At 38.9% G+C, this 27,144-nt stretch overlaps 1 protein-coding gene across 5 annotated transcripts in view; it reads left to right on the forward strand.

The window, feature by feature from the left end:
* Window positions 1-27,144, forward strand: part of MYO6 (myosin VI) — a 374,955-nt gene that overhangs the window by 315,789 nt on the left and 32,022 nt on the right. For 2 of the 5 annotated variants that reach the window (XM_089681402.1, XM_089681403.1), the window contains exons 26-30: window positions 8,298-8,506; window positions 9,050-9,128; window positions 12,989-13,149; window positions 20,714-20,755; window positions 21,169-21,198. In XM_089681402.1, the coding sequence (XP_089537528.1) occupies window positions 8,298-8,506; window positions 9,050-9,128; window positions 12,989-13,149; window positions 20,714-20,755; window positions 21,169-21,198 (521 nt within the window). The remainder of the gene's footprint in view (window positions 1-8,297; window positions 8,507-9,049; window positions 9,129-12,988; window positions 13,150-20,713; window positions 20,756-21,168; window positions 21,199-27,144) is intronic. The other 3 variants (XM_089681406.1, XM_089681407.1, XM_089681405.1) reach the window with 2 other exon arrangements.

Here is a 27,144-nt window from a genome sequence, read left to right on the forward strand (position 1 = left end):
CACGAGGCCTGAGAAAGAAAATAATTTCTTTAAACAAAAAGGGAAGGCTACAAGAAGATCTGCAAAGCTTTACTTTTCAGTCAGAATACTGCAGCAAAAGGTATTTAAAAATGTAACAAAGACGGAACTGCAACCATCTCACAGAGACATCCAGGCCATCCATGGAAGTTGACACCTTGACAGGAGCGTCTTTTGATGAGAAGCATTGAAGAAAATCACCATGCAATTTCACTGCAGTTAGCTAAAGAAAAAGAATGCCAAACTAGGGTGATTGTTTCCCGTGACACAATACGACTTACAGTGCAGAGGAATGGCATGCATGGGTGTCATCTATGAAGGAAGCCTCTCCTAAAGCCTATGCACAAAAAAGATCACCTTTTATTTGCCAGGACCCATGCTGAAAAAGAAGAATACTACTGGGACTCTGTACTCTAGAGTGATGAGACCAAGATAAATGTTTTTGGAACTGATGTCTTCAAAACTGTATGGTGTCACAAAGGTGAGGAGTACAAAGAAAAATGCATGGTTCCTACAGTGAAACATGGTGGTGGCAGTGTCCTTCTCTGGGGCTGCATGAGTGCTGCTGGTGTGAGGAGCTGCATTTCATTGATGGTATCATGAATTCACAGATGTACTGCTTTATACTGAAAGAGAAGATGTTACCATCACTTTGTGCAATACACACATCTAAGGCCAAATATTTTCATTTCTGTAAAAGAACGGGGTGAAAGTGATTCAGTGGCCAAGTATGTCCCCTGATTTGAACCCATCGATCACCTATGGGGAATTCTGAAGAGACAAGTTGAGCATCACTCTCCATCCAGCATCCAGGCTCTAAAATTCTTGAAGAATGGAAAAAGATAGATGTTGCAATATGTCGCCAACTTGTTCATTCCATGCCTTGGTGCTCTCCTTACAAACCATGGAGGTCATACAAAATACTAGATGTAGTAGTTTTTGTTGTGGGGTGTATTAATTTTTGCATCAACTAATTTGAGTAAAACTGAAGATTTTATAATCTAAGTTATATTATTAACCTTATTTTCACATAATAAGCTAAATAAATATTCTATAAAACTCAGTTTTGTCAAATTTTGGAAATTGCTCTTGTGTTCATTGAGTTATTGGTTAAAGTCTTACTTTTCAAAAGGGATGTACTCATTTATGCTGAGCAATGTATGTTGTAAAGGAGAAGTATGGCCAAAGTTTTTTTGCCTCTACTTCCCCTATGTGCACTTCATTCTGCCCTCCTGTGACTTGTTTTCAGCTGATAGCGGGCTAAAGCCAATCCAGGCTCTGAAAAGATCCCGATCACCCAGATGTCTGGACCGGCAACTGGCTCAGCCTCTCATCGAGCCAGCCACTCCCGCCCCTGTACAGCCTGGCACTCCAGTGAGCATTGGAGGGGCAGAGCAGAGAGACAGTGACTGCCAGTCACCCAATCTCTGCTCACTAAAGACTGAGAACTGAGCGATCAGCGGTCTTTGGTCTTAGAAACAGCAGGACACAGATTCAGCTTCAGACCAATGCTGCAGCCACCCAGGTGAATATGACTGTTTTTTTAATTCCATATTTCTCTTTTAACTTTGCTATATGGAATATTTATGATTTGTGGTCCTTTAAATATATGTAATGTCGTTACCTTTTACCGAATTACAGATATTCCTAAAGTCTGTGCTGGCCTTGGCATGTGTGATATTTTAAGAAAAATTGATGTACAGTCTATGATCTGGAAAACTTCCTAAGCCAGCTAGAATTTAGTAATCTCTGTCTTGAGTATTGTACCTATTATAAAATGGCAGTAAATTTCCACTGCTGTAGCCAGTAACAATTTAGGCCTTTTACACTCAGAGGGGTTTCTCTATCAGAAAGAATGCATAGATCATCATTAGACTGTCAGCTCCATGATCACAAATAATGAGACACAGGTTGCTAATCAGTGGATAGCAATTCGTTTGGGTTTTTTTCTAGCTACTAGATAGATGGTTGGACACAATTTCACTGCTGTACTTGTGGATTGTGATAATACATTGCTGAGAGATGTACAGCCTGCCAGATGAGGATTTATAGAATGTAAGACACAGTCATCCCTTACACAGCTGCAAGTGAAGCTTCTGGCAGATCATGTTAACAGCTGTGCTTGTTTTCTACATTCCAATGAAGCAACATTAACACCAATACTGACTGCATATATGCAATTTGTTATAATGCAGGATTGTAATTGCTAATCAGCATAATCCCATTTGTAAACCATTATCAGTGTAGAAGGAAGTTGATCGGCTTCATTCCCCACCTGCATTGTATACATCGTTTGTTTTTTTTTCTCCTCCTGAAGTAGAAAGCTTTTTATTCTGCAAGTCACTTTGACAGTAATATTTGAAGTGATTGCTTTTGTCCTGGAATACAAATTTATTTTGAAACCGTTGCTTTTCCTTATATGTTTGACATTCACATTTCAGACCTGGTATATGTGATTATGGTAGAGTGGATCCCATGAATACAGTAAGGGCCTGTGTTGATGGGGTTTGGTCTCGTGTCAGTGGATTCGTTTTCACTTCAATTTGAGATGCTTTTGAGATCATTCAGAATTCATTGACGTGCTTTTGACCTGCAGTTGACCTCCTTCTGACCAACGTTTATTTAGCTTGTTTCAAGTGGGTTTTGCATTTCCATAGACTTATAAGGGAATGCAAAACCTGTTTGAAGCACAAAAAAAAAGCTGGTCAACCGAGGCTCTGACGTTGATCATGAATTTGGTAGATTTTAGGTATACATGGAAGAGGAAATAGGTGAGTAAGGTGAGGGCTCAAACCTTTTCTGAACGCTGGAAACTGCTAGAAAATGTAGGTTAAAAACATCAGTTTAGTCGCGTTTACCTACCGCGTTTAGAGTAAAGTAAGGGTCCATGTACATGGGGTGTTTGAAAAACTTTTCTGAACACTGGAAACTGACTGCTAGAAAATCTAGGTTAAAAATGTCAGTTTAGTCGAATTTACCTACCGCGTTTATGCACGTTTGCACTTAGAAGCGTTTTTAAAAGATAACCTCAGGAGACCCTCCCAAATGCCGAGAATGCAATAAAAAAATTAAATAACTATTTCAGACATTTTGTGAGAAATAGAGAGAGCAGAAGCAGAGAGAGCACTACTTTCTGATGGGTGTTGCAACTGGAGTAAAAGTGGCTTGTGAAACCTGCTTGGCACTGTGGGAGGAGCTACATAGTGCTGTAATGCCTGTAATGCCTCCGGATGCATTCTGGTGTGCACACAACACTCCTTGTGCTTTTTTGCTGTGTTTTGATGTGTTCCAGTACAGTTCTGTGCAGAAATAATGCAGCACGTTCCACCATTTTTTCCTGCATGTGAAACCTGGAATGACTGCACTGGTGTACTAGGTCCATTTGAATACATGGAAAATGCTGTGCATACTTTTTTGATGAAGAAAAAAGGCACTGGACAGCATCTGGATATGGACCAGCCCGCAAACGCAAGCGGTTTACAAGCGGTTACAAGCGTTTGGTGTTTGAAACGCCAGTAGACTCTACTCCTGAATTCGATTTTTGTGCTTTGAAAAAAATGCCTGTAACCTCAACTTCCTGCAAACTACTGTAAACAACTATGTGTACATGGACACATAGGAAAACATAAAGGAGAGTTCAGGGGCTGCTGAAAAAAACTGCACAACTGCTCCTAAACTTCAGTTTAGCAGCTACAGTGTACATGAGCCCTAAAGCTTGCCAAACATAGGTAGACTACAGGTAAACTTGGTAGAGAGGGATCAAATATACATCAGAATCAATAAATCTGGCCATACGCTAGCAGACTATAGGTTTACTTTTAGTAGAGAGGGAACAGAGGGATCAGATGAATACAGTAAAACTGATTTGACATAGACTATTGGTAATTTGGTAGAGGGAGATCAGTTGAGTACAGTAAAGCTCACCATACATGGGTAGACTATAGGTGTCGCTGGTAGAGAAGGATCACACAAATATAGTAAAGATGATCATTCACGGGCAGATTAAATGTATACTGGTAGAGGGAGATCAGATGAATACTGTAAAGCTGGCCATGCATGAGCAGACTATAGGTATATTTTGGTGGAGGAGACTTAAGCAAATGCAGTAAGGGCTCGTGTTGATGCGCTTTTTTTTTTTCAAATACTGCATTTGCTATTCAATTGCATTTGTTTGATTGGCAAATGCAGTGCGTGACAAATAAAGGCTACATTTGACTTGCGTTGCATGCAGTTCAAAGGCACCTGAATGGGACATGCTGGATCCAAAGAAATGCAGCACAGCCTCTGAACTGCAAAGTGTACTGTTTAATTAAGGTCATTAGGAATTTGCTGACCTGCATTTGATGTGCGATCTGAACACACATCGGACACAGTAAAAACAACGCCTGTAGACATGAGACCCAAATTTGGCCATACAGGAGCAGACTATAGGTGTTTTTTTCAGGTACTTACATAGTGCTGTCAGTTTTACATAGCGCTTTACATATATATTGTACATTCACATCAGTCCCTGCCCTCAAGGAGCTTACAATCTAAGGTCCCTAACTCGCATTCATATATGCACATACTAGGGCCAATTTAGACAGAAGCCAATTCAGCTACTAGCATGGCTTTGGAGTGTGGGAGGAAACCAGTGTACCCGGAGGAAACCCATGCAGGCACAGGGAGAACACGCAAACTCCAGGCAAAGGTAGTACCATGGTTGGGATTCGAATCAGCGAGTCTAATACTGCTAGGTGGAAGTGCTAACCTCTTAGCCACTGTGCTGGTATAGGTATACTTGGTCGAGGTGATCAGATGAATATAGTAAATCTGGCCATTCATGAGCAGACTGTTGGTGTACTTGGTAGTGAGAGATCAGATGACTAAGGTAAAGGTGGCCATACATGGGTTTGAATATAGGTTTTCTTAATAGATGAGGATTGGATGACTGCAGTAGAGTTAATTATGCAGAAGTAGACTTTATGGCAGAAGGTATTCTGATGAATACATTAACGCATACAGGTCATGCAGATCATAGGTATACTTTGTAGACCAGGTAGGCAATGTATAACATAAACCTGACCATATACCGGCACTTTATTGGTGTATTCTGTAGAGGGAGATCAGATTAATACTATCAAGCTGGCCATACATAGGAAACTGGAGTGCCCAATAGTCCTTATTCTCTGCTGATGGTCTCATGAACTGCAGTACATAAGAAAGAAATAATCACATATTCTTACATCACCTTTACATAACTGTCCCATGTGTTTATTATTAAAACAAATTTCTTGTAGACCTCATCTGCAAAATAATTTTAAAAAACTTGATTGGTAAAAGGCCTTTTTTGGGAGCCTTGACACGATCTTGTTTACCAGTTAAAGTGTGTAATGTACAGTCCCTGATCTAGAAAGCTTCCTAAGCAGGTAGAATGTAACAATTTCAGTCTCTCTGTGTATTTTACTTTCTATATACGTTTTTATATTTCATCTACTGCAGCCAGTACTAATTTAAGCATATTACACTTACATATCAGAAAAAATGTATGGATCATTAGACTGTCCTCTCCATGATCATAGATAATGAGGCAAAATCAGTAGATAGCAGTTGATCTGGGCAATTATTTAGGCTTTAAGTTTTATAGTCCTGCCACTTAGTTGTCTTCATTTTAGCAGAACTGACCATTTTCAAGTTTACAAATGAAATTAGAAATGTCAAAGATCAAAATGTTGGTAGAAGTTTCAGGTATCCTGGTGTTGCAAAAATGTATGATCATCTTGTGCAAGGTTACAAATGTGTACAGGTGGGAGAGGGGATCATTATAATTACCAGCTCTGTGCTTAAGCAAAGCAAGTAACAACAGTGGGGCACAATTAGGGTTTTCACATCATGTTAATGTGTTAGCCGTCTATGTTACAGAACATTATTCTTTAGACTATTATAGGGGCTTTTAAAACTACACACTGATTGCACATAAATCGAATTCAGTATGATGAATCATTAAAGGGACATTCACACCAGCTGCTGTATTGCAGTTAAGCAGCTGATGTGTTGCAATGAAAGCGGTAGTGATATGCCCATTCAGGCACATCGTACTGTTAACATTTTTTTAAACAAACTTTATTGAAATGTCACACAGTGACATTTTATAATGTTCTTTCAGTCGGCATGCGGTGACTGCACTGAGCTGCAAAAAAGTATTGCACGCACACCACCAGCACACAACAGCAACACAATGATGGGAACTGGCCACACCAGAGATCAGGCTTTTTGCCTTGTCTTGTGGTTGGGGTGTGGTGTGACTGCATTGAAATAGTCACCCAATGCTGTCCTACCGCACCTGGTGTTAATAGAAATTAATTTCAGCTTGAGCTATTGAGCCCTATATATAAGGAGATGCAGGAAAACATGTAGAAGCTCCACTTGATGGCTGGATATTAGAGTGAAAAATTTTCAGATTTCTTTTTTTTTAACCTAAAAAAAAATAAATATATATATATATATATATATATATATATATATAAAATCTTTTTTTAAATCCTGAATATAATAAAAAAAGTAAAAGGCCACTATACATTCCCAGTATTTTTCCATTTAGTAGTAGCAGCTTGTTTTTGTTGAATTGCTCTTTTTAATTTCACTCTGCCAGGTTTTAAGCTGTACTTTTCTCTTCTGTACCTCTCTATAACACGCCAGCTATTAATGTAAGAATTCTCTGCAGGGCATATTTCTGTTCTTTGTGTCAGATGCCTGCATGGCCGAGATTTGTACTTTTAATTTGGTTTTGATTTTTTTGTTTTGTTTGGTAACAACAGAATATTGAGCAAAATGAATAATGGAAACTGTTAAATTGTTGGTACCTCAGGCCCCAGCACAAGTTTTAGTAGAAGAGCCACCTGATTCTCTTTTTTTTTTTTTTTTGTTTCAAATTAGCAAAATATGATATATTTTGTTAAATTATCTTTTAATCCTAGAGTCACATACATAGTAAGAATGTCTGGTGTTTTGTATAACCTACACAAATGGGCCCCCCTGTTGTGGAATTTTATTCTGTTACTGTGGCATAGAAATACTGACTATAACATCTACTTTTGCTGTTAAAATCTTCACACTATGGCCCATTCATAAAATGTGGGCCATGCTGTATAGCCTGTGATACCCTACAGAGATCTTGCTGCTTAAATTGCAGCTTAAATTGGCGGAGAGGCGGTTATTTGATTTTTACAGATCATGTGACCGGGCTCTCTTTCTTTGTACAGACATTCTACTACTTTTTAAATTGCCTCCTGTGTCTTATGGTTTATTTTCCATATGTACAGTATATAGATGTAACATCTTTTCTAGACACTATAAGACCCCTGTACTAAAATGTCAGTTATTTTACTAAAACCTGCAGCTACTATGAGCTATCCGAGAAAGTGTGACTTATATTCAGACAATGTTTGCTTTACGATTCAGGTAACAAAAGAAAGGAGAGATATTCTCCTAGATTGTAAGCTCGAAAGAGCAGGGCCCTCAATCCCCTCATGTTTTGCATTTTATTGTTATTGTTCTGTCACATGTTCTGTCCCCCTTTGTAATGTACAGCGCTGAGCGAACTATTGGCACTTTATAAATACTGTATAATAATAATAATTATTATTTTTGTTTCTTGAACTATTGTTAAATGCAGCCCTGATCTATATACTGATGCGCCATTGACATTAGAAGTAGCATAGGCCATTTGGAAAAGCTTATTTTCAATCCAGCATACACATAATATATTGTTATTTTGATTTTCTGCTGAGAATTGAAATGTAGATTTAAAAGAAAAACTGGGAGTAGGATTGCTAGAGGATTAGCTTTATTCTACAAGAAGATTAGCTACTTATCAGCATTAAGTATGAAGGTGCAATGTATTTAGTTTATCAGTCTTGAATATGTATGTATAATATAAATTAATTCTTTTTAACGTCTATGTAAACCCAATCAAAATATCTCACATAATCTTTAACGTTAATGTAATCTCTAAAGTCATTTTCAATATTTTTAAATCTGCTGATTTTAATAAATTAATACTTTATGATCCTGCTTTGATTCTGCTTGTTACGCTACTTTCTATTATAGGGCTACAAAGCTTTGCCCCTGTCTCCCATTTGCTGTTCTGCACTGTCGCCTCACATGGGTTTCTAATGGAAATTATTAGTAGCCATTTCAACACACATTAATCAGGCATGGTCCATTGTTGTCACCTGGAAAGTCTTCCAGTAGCAGTTTGCATTTACAAATATTTGAATGAATTTTGATCTATTTTTCAGAACACTATAATGTCTCGCGATCAAATAGAGAAAGAATATGATGTGCTTGTGAAGAGTTCAGGTCAGCTCCTTAATGCTCTACAAAAGAGGAAGAAGGAGGAAGAGGAGGCTGAACGGCTGCGTCGTATTCAGGAGGAGATGGAAAGAGATAGGAAGAGACGTGAAGCAGAAGAAGAACTCAGGAGAAAAGAGGAAAATGATAGGAGGCTGTAAGTATATATGTCAGTTATTTTAAAGCTAAACTATAGATAAGAAAATAAAAAAAACTGTTGAAATACAAATTAGAATTGTTTTACTTGTGAAACGATTTGTAACATATATCTTGTAATCCAGGCACCATTGCCAGACTGCTTAGCCAGGTTCTGGACCTCCATTGCAGCAGCAAACAAGTACACAGAGTGAAAACACAGCTACAGCATGCTGATTGGTCATTGACGCAGCAAACTCATGAGCCCTTGCCCTGCTCACACTGCTCTCTTTTCCTGACAGCACTTGTGCATTGCTACAGAGCCTGATTGGCTCCTAGTTCTGGCCATCTCTTTTCCAGTTTAAGTGCTGCTATACAGGAATTCACAGGAGGACAATATCAGAGTTAAATACCTACACTAGCTGCATTTCAAAACAAATGTATTTCTTAATGAATACATAGCGGCATTAACTGGTGTTTTTATATTTGCCAGACATTCAGCTTTCATGTAGTAGCCTAAAAATTATATTAAAATATAATTTTTGCATGTTTCATTCTAATGTAGAAAAGCTGAGATTGAGGCAAAGCGAAAACAAGAAGAAGAAGAACGGAAAAAAAGGGAAGAGGAAGAAAGAAGAATTCAGGTTTGTGTGTAGTGGACTCTCATCACGTTAGAAATGATCAGACAGTGGACTCTTGTTTGTTGAGCAGTATAACAGGTTTTGCCTTTTATACTTTGGATGCAATCAGTGGACAAAATGATATGATTTTAGCAAAGCCAGCTTTTCAAGCAAGAGTCCACTGCGTGGATGCATATGTGTTGAAACATCTCAGCTTAAATATTAGAGAAATCTGGTATTCAGGGGTGTTCACTTGTTGCCATCTAAAGTATGATTGGCATCAAGATGTCCCTATGGCTGCTTTTTGTTCATACTGAAAAGTCAAAAGCTCAAGCCAAATAGCATGTTATCCAGTCGTTCTGAGGCATACTTTACATAAAGATAATGGGTCTTTTTCCACCCTTTATTCAGCCATCTTTGTTATTTTTGCACTGTTTTGACTGTATTCAACAAATCTTTTAGAATTTCTAAAGAGATTTTGTAACTAATTTAAAAACCAACATTCTTACAGAATCCAAGGCACATTTATTTTGTATTATTACTCTAACCTTTATTATAAACCTCCATTGGAGCTTGGAAGTGATGGCAGTGGCCCAAGCAACAGCTCTGATAGCTGAGAACTATTGTAAACTTTCAGAGTAGGATATTGTGTGTTGTTTCTCTGATCTCAGTATCCAGCATCCACCACGCTAGCAGTTGAGGAGTGATCTGTCTTCTTCTGGCTTCATCTCCTGCTGACGCACCTTTGTACTGAGAGTGTAGAAGGGCTGGTATGCACTTTTTGAGCTGTGTGCTGTACTGGAGTTCAGCAGCTCTCTTTTCTTGCATGCACCCTGCCTAGGGTAGCAGCAGTAGTTAAGAACATTGTGCACCTTTCTCATCAGTCCCTTGCTGCTGACTGTTTACACAATCCTACTGCTATTTCATGCAGTTCTGGGAGCCACACACAGAAGCCAGTCATGTAATGGCTGGAAAATGGGGAGGGGGGGCCTGAGGTCAGTACAGACAGACATTTCTTGGAAGTATCACACTGTGCAATTAAAATATGCTCACAAGCTATATATTGATAAAGAGTATAAAAACGGTAAGTACATTTTGCTATACATGCACAGTTTGATCTTGTTTTTTTAATCCTTTAAAGACCTTGCACGTAAAGAGAAGACCTGTTAATCTGCTAATCTCCTAAACCTTGTTGTAGAATGACAGCACACAACACCTTTTTAGGTCCAGGGGCATCAACCCTGCCCAGTGTGTTTGCTAAACTACTCAACCACTCCCACTCTCAGAGCTCTACAAAGACTTATAATGTAGTTCAAGATATCATGCAGGATAAATAAATGCTTTGAAATAACACAGGAAATGTGCAAGTCACAAGGAAGCTCTAAAAGGCAGCAATTTTTTATTCACCTGTCAAACAGATATGACAAAATGCTTCCAATGGTATATTAAACAGGAAATCTTGTAATCCTGAGTTTTTGATTTACATTAAAACAAGGTAACCGGTTCTCTGTAACTGGTTGTAAAGCAAGTTGCACCTCTGCCTGAATTCTCTTCATTTTACTAGAGAAATATATGGTTTTTGTGGTTGTCTGGTTTTCTTAAGGGATCCTTCTATGCAATGACACAAAATACATTGCTAAATTAATTTTAAGACTTAAAATTACTTTACATTTCTCTAAAAGCCCAACTCAAGACAAAATGTATTATTTGTTTTGGATAAATAAAAGAGTAAAAGCCTCAGTTGGGTTTATTCTATCTATGTTTCTACTGGGGAGATCTCACTTTCAGTCAGGGTGGGAAGTGAGGGAAAATCTCTACAACAGGGGCACAGACAAAAAAACAAACAAACAGATTTTTGCTAAAGTGTGGAATTGTTAGAACTTCTAACAATGTTTTTGTTTTTGCCCATGCCTTCCTTTTCAGGTGGCAGCTGATTCCCCCACTTCTTGTATGGGCATCACATGCCCCCCTAAAAAAGAAAGATTGGACAACCGTATGCACATATACAGTTTCACTGAAGTGGGCCTTCTTCCGTGAGGTTGCATATATGCATACGTGTGTGTGTTCTGGAAGCACACTGCACAGTGAGCTCCTAGCATGGAGACTGAGCTGTCACCAATGGCTATGGGGCCTTGTACTAACAATCAGGAGCTGGGAGGCCTGGCTCTTGATCACATGATTGTTTTGATAACCTGTGATTGGCTATCACAATGATTAGTAACTATAAAACCAGCCCCTGTGTTCTCACTTCTTTCGTTTGAGATAAAGATATGTTGTATCTTTTTCTCATTGCTGTAGGTGAAGTATGTAAAAAAAAAAATGTAAAATAGCTAGATCCAAATTTGATCTAGTTCAATGTTAGAATCAAATGTCAGTGTGTTTTAGGTTGTATTTTAAAAAGTGGGTTTTTTGTTTTTTTCGTATTAGTGTGTTTAAGTAGGATAAATAAAAAAAAATCAACATGCACATTATTGTTTCTGGGGTACAAACTATAAATAACATACACATACAGTATGGGATATTTCTGTGATAGCCACTAGTATACCTGTATATACCACCAGTATACTAGTAGGAAAATTTGATTTGGGTTGTTCTTTGGTGGTGGGCAATGGTAATGGCAATAAATATACAACTTAATTAAAAAAAAGATTTTTGTTTTACTATTGTGGGCCATTTTTTTTCTTTGATAATAAAAAACAATCAGGAGATATCTATTACCATTTACCACCAAATGAAAACCCTATTTATTATTAAAAAAAAACCCACAAGGTTTAATTTACACTAGATACACTAAGTGGTTGCAATGATATGTACAGTTTCAATAGCACATGCCAAAGTTGAAGCACTGGTTTCAGGTGTTGTTTTACCTTTTGTCATGAAGAGGTTAAAGTTCTTCACACACTGTAATTAAGTATTTGTTTGAATCACAGCAACCTCTAAATAGTATGCTCAGCCAGCATAAGTTGAAACCTTTGACTTCTAATTCTTGCTGTGCCAAGGATAATAATAATGGGGCAGTAAGCTCATTTGTGTGCATGTAGGTGGGAGGTGGCATCCAAACAATACAACTGCTTCATGGTTGCCTGAGTAAAACATTTTTTATGGTTGCCCAAAGCATAGCATATCATGAAGGTTCTATTTGCAATTTTGTATTCTGACCATTTTTTCAAGTGAATAGTGTCTTAGATTCATAGCCTTGTGCAATTGTCATGACTCTCATAGTTTATCAGATGTGACATTGTACAAACCAGGATGGATATTTCTTCTTCTATGACTTTCATAAATCATTATATTATGAAAGGTACTGGATCTGGTTACCTTTCAGAAACTATTTGGATGTCAGGAAAGGAGAATCACTGATGGGACTAGCATTTGGGAAAATTTACTATGTCTTTATTTAATTTGCTCTGCTCCTGATTCAGTTGACTCTGTAGAAAGTTGATTCTCAAAAATAACCATGCATTTTGCTGATTATAGTTAAAATAAAACAGCGTATTTAAAATATTATACTCGGCTCATAATTTCAACAGTGAGGCTACAAGTCCTAGATTTTCTTGAAAGTTCCATGAATTTAAAGTGGATTATCAGGTTTTGTAAATTGCTAAAGTCAAACACCATGCCACTGCTTGCTTTAGGACTTTTCTTAATTAAAAAAAAAAAAAAACCACAGCAGTGGTATACTGGCACTGGCAAGATTTAGTGCATACCTTCTTATCAGTCAACAGAGGCTGTGATAAAAAGGAGGAATGCTGTGGTATTCCTGATAATTTTCTTTTTGCCCTCTCGTCTTTTTAATACCAGCTAAATAAAATGATTTAATAGTGACAAGAATCATTATTAATGTGAACTTCAAAATATCAGCAGATATGTTTTTGTATATGCAGCTCGAGGTGGAGATGCAGCTGGCGAGAGACCGAGAGGAAGAGTCACAGCAGCAGACTATACTTGAGCAAGAGCGAAGAGATCGGGAGCTTGCCATGAGAATTGCCCAGAGCGAGGCGGAGCTGATCAATGAGGAATTTGGTCCCGACTCTTCGTTACGCAGGTACTCATATGCTGTACATATATTTGTGTTTCCAGGGTTAGAGTGTGTTTTCAGGGAAATCTTAGTGATGACACAAGACATTCATCTACTGTGTATAGAGTCGGGTCAAAAAGTAAGTACACCTCATGGAAATTGTAGACCTTAGACCTTTCCATATTGGAACAGGCAAACATTTCAAAAAGTAAGTACAGATTAGGATAATATCCTTGAAACAACACATAAAATGGACATTGTATATTCCTTTTCATTAAGTTTACAAAAATTCAGATTTTTCATATGTAATAAGTACACACCCCTATATTTATCACCACTTTAAACCCATTCAGTTATTATCTGGTGTTTAGTTTGGGTGCCAGTGATTAGAACCTCCTTAGGTAGTGTGCAAGTGGAACCTGTTTTATTTAAACACCAGAAAATTGTGAATGTCTAGAAGTCTTGCAAGGGATTTAAAAGGATCACCATGTGATTGGAAATCAATCATTCCACTGTAAGGAAAATAATATACAAGTGAGTTCACATTTAAACAACTAGCAACTTGTCAAGGACGGGCCAGCCCAGCAGATTCAAGCCAAGAGCTCACCGTCTGATGCTAATCGAAGTTTCCAAGAACCCCAGAATTTCATTGCATGTTGTTGATGTAACTCTTGCAACAGCTGGGATCAAGTGCATGCATCTGCAATCATAACCAACTTGCATCAGAAGTGAAATAAGAAAAGGTCTTTGCAAACCATTTATGAAAAAAAGATTAGAGCAAGGTTACAGTGTGCCATTGAACATATAGGCAACGACCATGATTTCTGAAATAATATGCTGAAGCCTGATCAATCAAAGATAGGGTTGTTTAGTAACAGTAGATCTGTTTGCTTCAAACCAAAGACAGTATATGAGGGGGAGAACCTCATGGAAACTGTGAAGCAGGATAGGTTGAATTGCTGCCTCAGGTCATGGCCAGCTGATCATCATCATTAACAATACAATCAATAAATTAATATATATATATATATATATATATATATATATATATATATAAAGAAAATAGATACTAATCCCAATCTATGTAACTGTAATTACCCAGTATTGGATCACCATGAAATCACCAAGCGGGGAGGGGGAGACTGCAAAACAAAACAAATTAAGTTAAATTGCACCTGCACACACCCTCATGTTAGGATACAACACCTATGCCCATGCAGCCACATGTTTCAAAAGAAATGAATGAGGCGCCAGCACAGGGATGCACGCCACAGCTGTTTATCCCCATTTCGGTAAAAACTGCCCTGCACGGGAGACAAATGTTTGTGCCCTCATGGGAATAGGATCTTAGCAGTTATTTTTTATTTTCAATAGGTGTTATGTGTACAGAGAGCATTACATGTAACCTTTTGTGTTTACCTTGGACCTAAAGATGTTCATAAATAAAACTCATAGGCTCACTTCACAAAACTTTCACATGAGAATCACTTTTTTTGCCATTCAAATGTAATTTTCAAATCCCATTCGAATCAGCTGACAAAATGTTAAATAAAGATCCTTATCCTGGTGTGTTAGCTTTGTGAATTGAGCCTTATATGGACTATGTCTGGCATACACATATTATTTGCAGGGTAAAGATAGAAGAAAACTGTGCAAACAGAACTTGAAATCTTCAGCATTTATATTTCATATACTGTTTCTAGAGGTATTCCATTGTGATCACTAAAATGTATGCTAGTATCAATGTGTAGAACTTTTGTTATTTCCTGAAGCCTTTTCTCAACACTTATAAAATATAGGTCTTGCCTATGTAGCCTTTCATGTTTTTGCTGTTCATTGTCCTTTATTTGTAGAGAAATAAAACAAGATGAAATTTCAAAGTCCTACATTTGTTAGTGGAAGGGGCAGCAGAAAAAAAAAATCTCATCATTGTCTTTTCTTGCGCTTTTTTTTTGTTCGTTAAAACCATTTGAAGTCAATCTGACTTGGTATTACCTAAACACATCACAATAGAAGTTTGCATCCTGTAGCTGGTGTGGCATAATTTGATATGGGCATCCCATACTTTTACTTTGTTCCTGGCAGTGCTGCCAGTGTAATGACAATGACCAGACAAAGGATCTGGAGTTATACAAGGCTGCCTGTAGCCTATTCCTTTGTGAATACAATCCTGGTGCTTCACTAATGCGTCTCTTTCTTATCGCTTATTTGACTGCTCTACAACAGAGTTATTCAACTTTTGAAAGTGACTTTGTTGAGCAATCGTTTTAAGTTCTAGCACTTGTGTGTGGAATTATTTCTTGCACATTATACAGAGCCTGAAGCCAGTTTTCAGTGAATATATTAACCTTATAGCATCATCTGCTCTGGATCTCCCAGTACAAAGCAAAGATGATTTAATCTCTACACTCCTTAGACCCCCTTGTCTTGATAAAAGAAAAGACAGTACATCTGTAAGCTTCTGAGCACCAAAGGGACTCAATTAGGTGGAATGTAGTTTACAAGGATTCATGGTTTGCTTTTTGTTTACCTATTTAGACTTTTGACATGGTTTATGCTATAGGTTTGTGTTGTTGTCTTTGGAATATATACATGTCTCTAGGACTGTGTACCACACTGAGATGACCGTGACATCTTTACAGATTTGACTGTTCATTTTTAATTTACTGTGTCATGTCTTTCTTTGTCTTCATGTTCTTGTTTTCACTGGTAATGCGTGCTTATATGACTAATAGTCACATCTCCTGCTTATCCAAGTGGAGTGTTCTAAAGGTGCCTGCAGACTTTAAATGGCACCCAACCATGCCTACATGACTTGGCTGCCTGCTGATATTTCTAATGATGATTGTTTTCTAAACATGTAAGTTTACATCAAGTGAACTTTCAAGAGGGAGTGCTGCAGGCCTTTTGTGTCGTAAAAGAAACAATATCAATCAACCAGGAACATCCGTCCAAGCTGAATTTTCCCTGACAAGCTCATCCAGGTTTGCGGAGGGTTTTACATAGTTATTGGGGTTTCCCAATCTGACTATAAATTTACCCAATCTAGCCAACATTATTTAAGGCCTATGGGTACCCTTACATTTTCCTGTGATATTTTAATAATTATAAACTAGGTTTGGTTAAAGAATCTGCTGGAAAACAACCTTCTAATCGTCGCTCTCAGCCAATGGCTGTGAGCGCTGACCTGTGTGTTCTGGCGGGGTGGCAAGCCCCCTGTCAGAATATAATAGCACAGTGAAGGAGATCGCTGTACTAACATCACTTGTGTTAGTACAGCAGTCTGTCAGTTTTTTTTGTTTAGTCCATTATGTTGAACAAAACAAAAAAAACACTTATAGTGTGTACTATGTATAAGAAACTTAAGAACATTACTTAAGCTTGGACTGAGGCTGCTGTATGTTAGTTGCTAAATGACTGCTGTGTAAAATCAATTGTGAGAAAAGCCACTTACCCTGTTGTTTTCCAATAAAAGTAGGCGCTGTAAACCCAGACTTGCATTAAGATAAAAGGAACAGCGAAACAGAAAGAAGAACTTAGAGTACACCAGTTATGACTGTTGTGCATATGTACAGTTAGGTCCATAAAAATTTGGACACCGGCACAATTTTCATTCTTTTGGCTCTGTATGCCACCAGAATAAATTAAAACGAAACAACCCAAATGAAATTGAAGTGCAGACTTTCAGCTTTAATTCAAGGGGTTGAACACAAATATCAAATACAAATTTTAGGAACTGCAACCATTTTCAGGGGCTCAAATGTAATTAGGCTAATGAATATAGTCATAAATAAAATGTTCATTTTTAATATTGAGAATCCTTTACTGGCAATGACTGCTTGAAGTCTGGAATCCAGGGACATTATCAAAGACTGGGTTTGCTCCTTTCTGATGCTTTGCCAGGCTCTAACTGCAGCTGTCTTCAGTTGTTTTTTGTTTGTGGGTCTTTCTGCCTTTTAGTTTTGCCTTCAGCAGGTGAAATGCATGCTGAATTGGGTTGAGATCAGGTGATTGACTTGGCCATTGCAGAATATTCCAATTCTTTTCCTTCAAAAGCACCTGGGTTGCTTTTGCAGTGTGTTTTGGATCATTGTCCATCTGCACTGTGAAGCTGTTTCCAATCAACTTTGCTGCATTTGGCTGAATCTGGGCTGACAGTATATCTCTGAAGGCTGCAAAATTCATCCGGCTGCTTCTGTCTTCTGTCACATCATCAATAAACACCAATGACCCAGTGCCAGTGGAAGCCATGCATGCCTACGCGATCACACTGCCTCCACCATGTTTTACAAATGACGTTGTGTGGATCATGAGCTGTTCCAAGCTTTCTCCACACTTTTTTCTTCCCGTCATTCTGGTGCAGATTAATCTTAGTTTCATCCATCCAAAGAATGCTTTTCCAGAACTGGTCTGGCTTTTTTAGATGTTTTTTGGCAAAGTCTAATCTGGCTTTTCTATTCTTCAGGCTTATGAATGGTTTGCACTTTGTGGTGAACCCTCTGTATTTGCTCTCGTGAAGTCTTATTTTGATTGTAGACTGACAATGGTACACCTACCTCCTGGAGAGTGTCCTTCACTTGTCTGGATGTTGTGAATGGGTTTTTCTTTACCATAGAGAGGATCCTGCGATCATCCATCACTGTTGTCCTAATGTTGCTGCTATCTCTCTGATGGATTTGTTTAGTTTTTGAAGCCTGTTTCACTTGCATGGACAGCTCCTTTGAACGCATGATGTAGGTTCACAGCAATAGATTTCAAATGCAAATATCCCACCTATAATCAACTCCAGACCTTTTACCTGCTTAATTGATGAAGAAATAATGGAGTAGCCCACACCTGGCCATTAAACTGCTTTTGATTCAATTGTCCAATTACTTTTGGTCCATTGAAAAAGAAGGGATGGCTACTCCTAAGCACTGTAGTTGCTAAACCCTTCCTCCAATTTGGATGTACATACCCTCAAATTAAACCTGAGTGTGCGCACTTTCAGCCCATATCCATTATATAACTATAGCTCGAATATATTTTGGTAAATACCTGAAAAAATCTAAAATTGTTCCTGCGTCCAAATATATATGGACCTAACTGTATGTGTGTTTTAGAGGTATACACAATAATGTGAATAAATAAAAGTTTTAAAACATTAATAAATGTTAACAATTCTGTTAAACTAATGATAGGTTTAAAAAATGATGCCATTAGGAAAGCTGCAGGTATATTCATCAAACAGATTTAGGCAGAAAATATTTGCAAAGCAGTTTTATAAGTTGCAATTATTCAGTAAGACCAGATAAGATGACTGTATCTCTTCTTATAAATTGACTTCATGTAATGTATGGCAGGGAGAATTGTATGCATGCTAATAACTCCTGTTTGTGTCATCCTGATTATACCGCAAGGCGAAAGTCTATTAGTAAACAATTAATATTTATAGTACTTAATTTGCTTGAGTCTCATTAGCAACTTCAATGACAGCAGAAGAGCTCTGTTGTTCAGTATGACTTTCTAAAAGGGGTGATGAGGATGTGTTCTGTGTAATTTCTAAACTTCCACTGCAAATTCCTGGTATTCTAATATGTGCGGTCTGTGAACATAGCAGATTATGAAGCACATTTCATGAGTAAGAGAACAAATCTCTTCCCAAAGGACAGAAAACTTGAAAGAATACCTGTCAGGAGATGCTGCCTTAAGTTTGTTACTGCAAGCATGCTGAACAAGAGTATTTTGTGCAAACACCACATGGTAGAGTCATTCTGGACACTTATCCCAATCCATAGAATAGATGTCACTTTTTAACTTCCTAACAATTGGCTTTTTGATAGCAAATATCTGCTTCTTCATGATAACAGATCTATACAAATCCAATGAGAAAAACCTTTTCTCCATATACTGTAGTAGTTGCCATCATATAGTAGACACAACCAAGATTGTATATTGAAACCACTCCTTTTTAATTAAAAGGCCTCTTGTATGAAGTATATTGCTCCAGGGCAACCAATCACACTAACACTTTGTTATCAGAGATGCGCTGTTTATTTAAACGCCACTTCTGTTAGGATGCATATCCAATTTGGTTCGTCCTTTCTTTGAACTTTCCCAGACATCCGTCTTTTACTATCATCTCTGAGCAAAATAGAGCATTAAAGTGATTCTAAAGGTTTGTGTTTTTTAATTAAAACATACCTGCTCTGTGCAGTGACTTTACACAGAGCAGCCCTGATCCTCTTCTTGGGTCCCCCGCCGGTGCTCTTTGCTCCTCCCTCTTGACCTGTGCCCACAAGAGCAAGCTGCTTGCTATGGGGGCACTGGTGCATTTTGCTCCCGAGCCCCTCTCTATGCTTGCATAAGACATCTAGAGCTGTGGCTTGGCACCACCCCCGTTCTCTCCTCATTGACTCACTGGCTGTGATTGACAATAGTGGGAGCCAACGGATCCCGCTGCTATGTCTCAGCCAATGAGGAGGGAGAGACCCGAGGAGCCAAAGTTCCCATACTCATCGCTGGATCAGAAGGGGGCTCAGGTGAGTATATGGGGGGCTGTAGCAGGAGGAGCACACAGAAGATTCAGAGTTAAATCAAATACACCTTATACAAAACATTTCAAAAAGAAAATTTTTGGCAATATGGTATTTGTTTATCTCTTACAGGTATTTATATAGCACTATCAATTTATGAAGTGCTTTACATACAGTATGTATTGTACATCCACATCGGTCCCTAACCCTCAAGGAGTTTAAAATCTAAGGTCTCTAACTCACATTCATACATACACATACTAGGGCCAATTTAGACAGGAGCCATGTAATATGGCATAGAATTTTCTACTACCTGTGAAATTTTATATGTGTTAAAAAGAACATTGTGTTCATCATGTTGCATAAATAGAGGCAAGAGTGCCAAGAACCTGTTGAAGATTCAGAGCACAGCATGCAGTCTGTCCACTGATGCCATTATGATTACAGTGTTCCTGAGCATGCTGTGAGCGCCGCTGGAGCAAATGGAGCAACAAATGGCATGAATGAGAACAAATTGAGAATGTGAATATAGGAAAATTATGCCGTAGGTGGCCTGTGGGTTCTTAATTACTCTTGGCAGGTAGGTATGAGCATATCTAAAACAAAAAGATGACTGTCAAAGGGGCGCTGAAAATTTGTCCTTGTCAGTACTGCTTCTCTGACACCTACTTACATTTAAGAGAAACATTAATGTTAGCATGTTTAAATATATAAATTGTGCAAAAAAGACCTCACAGTTTGTCATGTTTGTGTTTTATTTACTGTGGGTTTCCAATCAAACAATTACCACTGAAAGTCAGGTCATTGTGTCAGTCCCCAGATGTCAAGTTAATACAGTAAATTAAATAACAAGGGAAATTTGGCATTCAGTGAAGCTTGCTTGTTGTGTAGCCCTCAGTTAAATGTTTTTTTTTTTTTGGGGGGGTTTTTACAGTATCTGCTCTTTACATGCCCATGTTCTATATCGAGAAGAATTTATATGAAAATTGCATGATTATATGACACTGCACGTGGTTTAATTAGTTGTATTTAACTCAACATCTCTCCTTAATTTGCCTTGAACTTTATCTTTGCAGCATAAAAACAGACCTCATTCAGCCATCTGCAGCTCATGCCAAGTAAGGAGAGGTGCCTCCTTCTGAATTCTTTTTTAATTATGTGCATGTGATTTTTACCAAAATTGAAATTTAAAATTCCTAATATATAAGTAATAATGAAGAAGCACTTAGAGAATTCACACAGTTTCAGTTTAATTAAATACTTTGCAGGGGGTTCTGGAAATAATTGTTAAAGAGTGATTCTTAATTATTGCTAATTTTATTTTTTGCTAATCATGTTATTCATTGGTCAAGTTGAAAAGATGAAAGTGAACTGTAAAATATAATTTGCTATGTTCAGACAAAGACCTTATTATGCTCAATCAAAGAGGATGAGATGCATGGAGAGGATTATCACATCTAAGACTAGGAAAAAAAAGAAAATATTAATTTCATGAAGCAGTTTAAACTTATTCATTCTGTCTTATTTTCAGGGCTGGTGGAGAAAAAGGCAACATGACAATGTATGTTTTTCATATAATAACTTTTAGATTTCCTTTGTGAATTAAATAGTTTGTTTATTTCTGTAGGGTTTAGAGCAGTTTTTCTCAACCTTTTTTCAATCAAAGCACCCTTTAAAATTATGGACAGTCTTGAGGCACCCCATTTTAGAATGGGGTGCCTCAAAACTGTTCTTAATTTTAAAGGGTGCCTCGGGACTATCCGTAATTTTAAACGGGCACCCCATTCTAAAATGTGAAAAACTATTCTAATATTTTTATATAATGCAGCAACATCCACACATGTGGGACACTGAACATTAGGCGATTTATTCTTCAAGAGCAAACACACTTTTGCACACTGGTACAGACTAGTATTCCACTGTTTCTTTTGCCCCTCAGTTTTTCTCCATCACTGAGTTAATGTGACCCCAGCACTGATGGAAAGGGGCAGGGGAGGGTCAAACTAGAATGCTGTGTAGGCATCTGACATCCTCCTTATGACTGATGATGTCATTGGTTGTCAGTACACCGGCGGCTAGAAGATCGTAAATTGTGCGCAATGAAGACTTGAGACTTTGTGTAACTAAATAACAGGCTTGTTCCACCCGCTGGCTTGTATACAAGTTTTGGGCAATTTTTACACATTTTGTCAAGGCACCCCTGAAGAAACCTCAAGGCAACCTGGTTGAGAAAGGCTGGTTTAGAGGGCCGCATACATTTCCTAGAACGCTGTAGAAGTTTGAGAAATTCAAATTGCCCTCCAGCCACTTCATCACAACTTAGACAACCCCGGTACTTCATCACAACTTAGATAACCATGATCTAAGTGAGTCTTCCAACAGAGAATTCACTAGATTGAGCAGGGTACATAAAGTATGGCATATTACGCACTGGGTGATGGGTGATTACACCTTGCACCTCTTCACATATGAGTATAACAGTTTAACCCAAAATATATATTCTGTTTAAATAAGATCCTTTCCTCTTTGTATCCTAGATTCATACATGCTGCATGATATGTCCCTAAGGCTTTGTGCTGCATACTGCACTTAGAGGTTTCAGTAGATGGTTAGTTTTGGGTTAAGGTTTAAGTGTTGTTAAACCCACAACAGTAAAATCAGTCTGTATATGCAGTAAAGCATGCTTGTTATAGTCACTGTGGAACCTAAGGGGTTAATCCTCTGCATTGTGTAAAAACAATGTTTGATCCTTACTTCTCTGGTCCTCCCCTTATTCCAGTGTCCCCCTCTTGTCTTTTGATTAGACAGATCGTGTGGAGTCATTCTGCACATGCTCAGTTTGGTGTGTATTGCTAGAGAGGGGTTTTTTTTTCTTGGGAGAGTGCATGTAATTAGCACAGGGCCAATCGGCACTGTCCAAACAGAGGTCAGGGGTTCTGCATCCTCCTAGAGCAAAATGAAAACTCTTCCTACAAGCTTTAACCAGTGATAGATAGAAATCAAAGGACTTTTCTAACTGCTGATGAGAAAAGGTATTTAGTGGTTTATATTTACTGAAATAATTGCACTTCCTTGTTCTGTGTACTGTGGGAGACCAGATATAGTGAATGCAGGGTCCTGGGTTTTGTAACACTTTAATTTAGACATAAAGTGTGACTCCAGTTATTTAGGGAAAAAATCCCTCTTAGGTGATCTATATTCATTGCAAGGCTTTTAGGAAACTTTGTTGAAAAATTCATATCTGTATCTGTTTCACTGTGTTTTTTCTCTAACTGATTTCTGAATAGGAGGGTCTATCCTCATTATCACCTAAACATACACTGCTCAAAAAAAATTAAAGGAACACTTTTTAATCAGAGTATAGCATCAAGTCCATTAAACTCCTGGGATATTGATCTGGTCAGTTAAGTAGCAGAGGGGGTTGTTAATCGGTTTCAGCTGCTCTGGTGTTAATGAAATTAACAACAGGTACACTAGATGGGCAACAATGGGACGACCCCCAAAACAGGAATAGTTTTACAGGTGGAGGCCACTGACATTTTCTTCCTCACTCATCTTTTCTGACTGTTTTTCACTAGTTTTGCATTTGGCTGGGGTCAGTGTTACTACTGGTAGCATGAGGTGATACCTAGACTCTACAGAGGTTACACAGGCAGTCCGACTCCTCCAGGATGGCACCTCAATACATGACATTGCCAGAAGGTTTGCTGTGTCTCCCAGCACAGTCTCAAGCGCATGGAGGAGATTCCACAAGACAGACCGTTACTCTAAGAGAGCAGTACAGGGCCGTAGAAGGTCCTTAACACATCAGCAGGACCGGTATCTGCTCCTTTGTGCAAGGAGGAACAGGATGAGCACTGCCAGAGCCCTACAAAATGACCTCCAGCAGGCCACTGATGTGAATGTCTCTGAGAAAACAATCAGAAACAGACTTCATGAGGGTGGCCTGAGGGCCCAACATCCTCCAGTGGGCCCTGTGCTCACTGCCTGGCACCATAGAGCTTGATTGGCATTTTCCATTGAACCCCAGAATTGGCAGGTCCGCCACTGGCACCCTGTGCTTTTTACAAATGAGAGCAGGTTCACCCTGAGCACATGTGGCAGACATGAAAGGGTCGGGAAAAGCCGTGGAGAATGTTATGCTGCCTGTAACAACGTTCAGCATGACCATTTTGGTGGTGGGTCAGTGATGGTCTGGGGAGGCATATCCATGGATGGACACACAGACCTCTACAGGCTAGACAATGGCACCCTGACTGCCATTAGGTATTGGGATGAAATCCTTGGACCCATTGTCTGACCCTATGCTGGTGCAGTGGGTCCTGGGTCCCTCCTGGTGCACGACAATGCCCGGCCTCATGTGGCAAAAGTATGCAGGCAGTTCCTGGAGGATGAAGGAATTGATACCACTGAATGGCCCCCACGCTTGTCCGACCTAAATCCATAAGAACAAATCTGAGATATAATTTTTCTGTCCATCTGACGCTGCCAGGTTGCACCTCAGACTGTCCAGGAGCTCAGTGATGCCATGGTCCAGATCTGGGAGTAAATACCCCAGGACACCATCCATCGTCTCATTAGGAGCATGCCCCGACGTTGTCAGGCATGCATACAAGCACGTGGGGACCATACAAACTACTGAGTATCATTTTGAGTTGCTGCAATGAAATTTCAGCAAAATGGAATAGCCTGCTGCATCATTTTTTCACTTTGATTTTCGGGGTGTCTTTGAAAATAGGTCCTCTGTAGGTTGATAATTTTCATTTCCATCAAATGGTGGGGAACCCTTACATTCCTCACCCATTACCCATATTAGTATAGATATCCAGCATGATATTTTTCCCCATTGAGATCTGAAGTGTTCCCTTAATTTTTTTGAGCAGTGTATTTTAGTGTTCTGACAATGATGGGTGCGGTGTCTGCAACTCTTTCGAAGAGGACATGTTTTATGGAGTGTCACGCCATAAAAGAATCTCCTATTGCAGGGGATTCCTAAAATTTGACTTGCATTTGGATGCAGACATCTGAAAAAATTACTGGGATCGTTACATACACCAGTGATCTATGGAAGTCCGCTAGGTTGCCATTTTGCAAAAATGTGACATTTCATTTTTTTGACAGTATCGTAAAATTAGAGTGGCTGCAGGTAAATGTAACTGAGGGATAAGTGTAATGTTCATAAAGCATTGGATAAGTGTTAAGGACACTCTAATGTGAAAGGATTATTGCTGCAGAATTTGCACTTGTTCTGAGAGCAAAAAGCTCCTTGCAGGAACATACCACTCCCAACATACTGTCCTGACCTAGAAAACCCCATCACAATTATGTTTATTTTATTTGGAAATTGCTATAAATATAATGAAAAAGAACTGTGATTGAACGTTTTGCATTTAAAAGCAAATTTTAGCACAAAAACATGTGCAAAATCTTCACAAACATACTTCCATGATATCTACTTCACTTTACTCTGTTTCAATATGGACTCACTATTATATTTACTATATATGTAAATATTTGTTTTTTAAAATGTTGTGCTTCTTTCTGAAGAAAGCAATATCTTACAATACTACTTACAATATGATTTCAGTCTAGGTTAATTTAAGGTATTAATTTACATGTTTCCACCTTCTTATAAAGGGATGAAGTTGTAGGTTGTCAGGAATATTTTTGCAGTACTTTGAAAATGTTATTCACTACTCATCACCTTTGCGGCAGAAATGACATGGACTGCAAAAATCACAGAAATAACGCATAATGTAAAATGTGCTATGTCCAGGAAATGACATTTTAAAGGCTCAACAAAACAGTGCTGACATCTTTTATGTTCATGAAAATGACCTCCAGAGTACATGGCACTTGAACTGCAGCTGGCTTCTTTATCACAAGAGCCAATCAAGAACTGAGTGCATATAATAAACTCTCCAGCGAATGTCGAAAGTCTCTTTAAAAGCACTCACTCCAAATTGTCCTTTTTATACAGCCCCTTTAGCCTCTTGTCTATATAGGATGTGGCTGGTGATTCTAAAATGCAGAACCAGAAAGTTAGTTTCACAGGGTACCACTTTCTTAATTAGGTAGCATTTACTGTACAAAATGATTGTAGTTGATACCAGGGGCAAATTTACCACAAGGCAAACAAGGCATTTGCCTAGGGTAGCATTTTTCAGGGGGGCAGCTGTGCCCCCTGGAAGATTGAACTCATGCCGCATGGGGACCAGGTGGAATCCAGGAGAGCTTGCAGGCTGCTTGACGGTGTATGCAGAGCCCGACTCTCATTCCCAGGGATGTCCGGAGCTGTGAAGGTTAGTGTCTGTGAGTTTCTTTCTCTTGCCAGGGATGGGAGGGGGGTGGTGACAGGTGTATCGGGGAGGCGGTGGTAGTGGAAGGCTCTCTTGGCCGGGGGGGAGGTGGTGTTGATTGGTGTCAGGCTCTCTCCTTTGGGGGGGGGGGTTGCTGGTTGGTTTTATGCTCTCTCCGCGGTTGGGGGGTGTTGGTCAGTGTCAGGCTCTCTCCTTTGGGGGGGGGGGGTTGTTGATCGGTGTCAGACTCTCTCCATGGGAAAGTTTGGGGCGGCCGATTTTTGTGTTGCCTAGGGCAGCACAAAACCTAGATACACCATTGGTTGATACATGTGTTTCCCTGATATTGTCTATGACTAGAGGATGAATGTTCCACAATAATATGATTTTGAGATTCTAACATGCTATAGCAGGAATTTGGAAGAACATGGTAAGAAACAGTTTAGCAACTGTTAATGCTAATAATAGGATATATTGAAAGGAAGCTGCCATTGCTGACTTTTGTGCAGATGTATGCCTCAGGGTCATCATCCCTATCCTTCTTTCAGTTTTTGGGAGCTCACCAACAAGCATATGAATGTAAACTTACTAAGTAGTGAATCAACATATTTACTTTAAACACATTCAAAGGAGACATACAGCCAACTCTCATTTGGCTGTACTTCTCCTGTGGTTTACAGGAGTGCAGTTCGTTCTGCACTTCTGTGACCCGTTTACAGTCGACAGCGGGCTGACATTACTCGCCTGGGCCAGGCTGGGGAATTATCGCAACCATATCATCTGGATCCAGCTTGGACCGGCATTTGACTCTCAGTGAGCTGCTGAAAGCCTAAGCCAGTCACTCCTGTCCCCTCCACCGCCCAGTGCTCTAGTTAGCACTGTGGGGGGGGGGCAAAGTAGAGAGCAGTGAATGACAGTTACCGCTTTCTACTCAGAGCAGCTGTGAGAACTCAGCGATCAGCAGTGTCTTCTCACTCAGTTCTCACCCTTGGAGTCGGCGGGGGGACATCCACCTAGATAAGTATGATTTTAAAAAACAAAAAAGATTTCTCTTTTTTAATGAAACAGACATACAGTTAGGTCCATATATATTTGGACACAGGCACAATTTTCATACTTTTGGCTCTGTATTCCACCAGAACAAATTAAAATTAAACCATCCAAATGAAATTGAAGTACAGACTTTCAGCTTTAATTCAAGGGGTTGA

Source organism: Staurois parvus, unplaced genomic scaffold (assembly GCF_062004578.1).
Source record: "Staurois parvus isolate SC_StPar_1 unplaced genomic scaffold, SC_StPar_1.0 ptg000264l, whole genome shotgun sequence".
NCBI classification, from domain to species: domain Eukaryota; kingdom Metazoa; phylum Chordata; class Amphibia; order Anura; family Ranidae; genus Staurois; species Staurois parvus.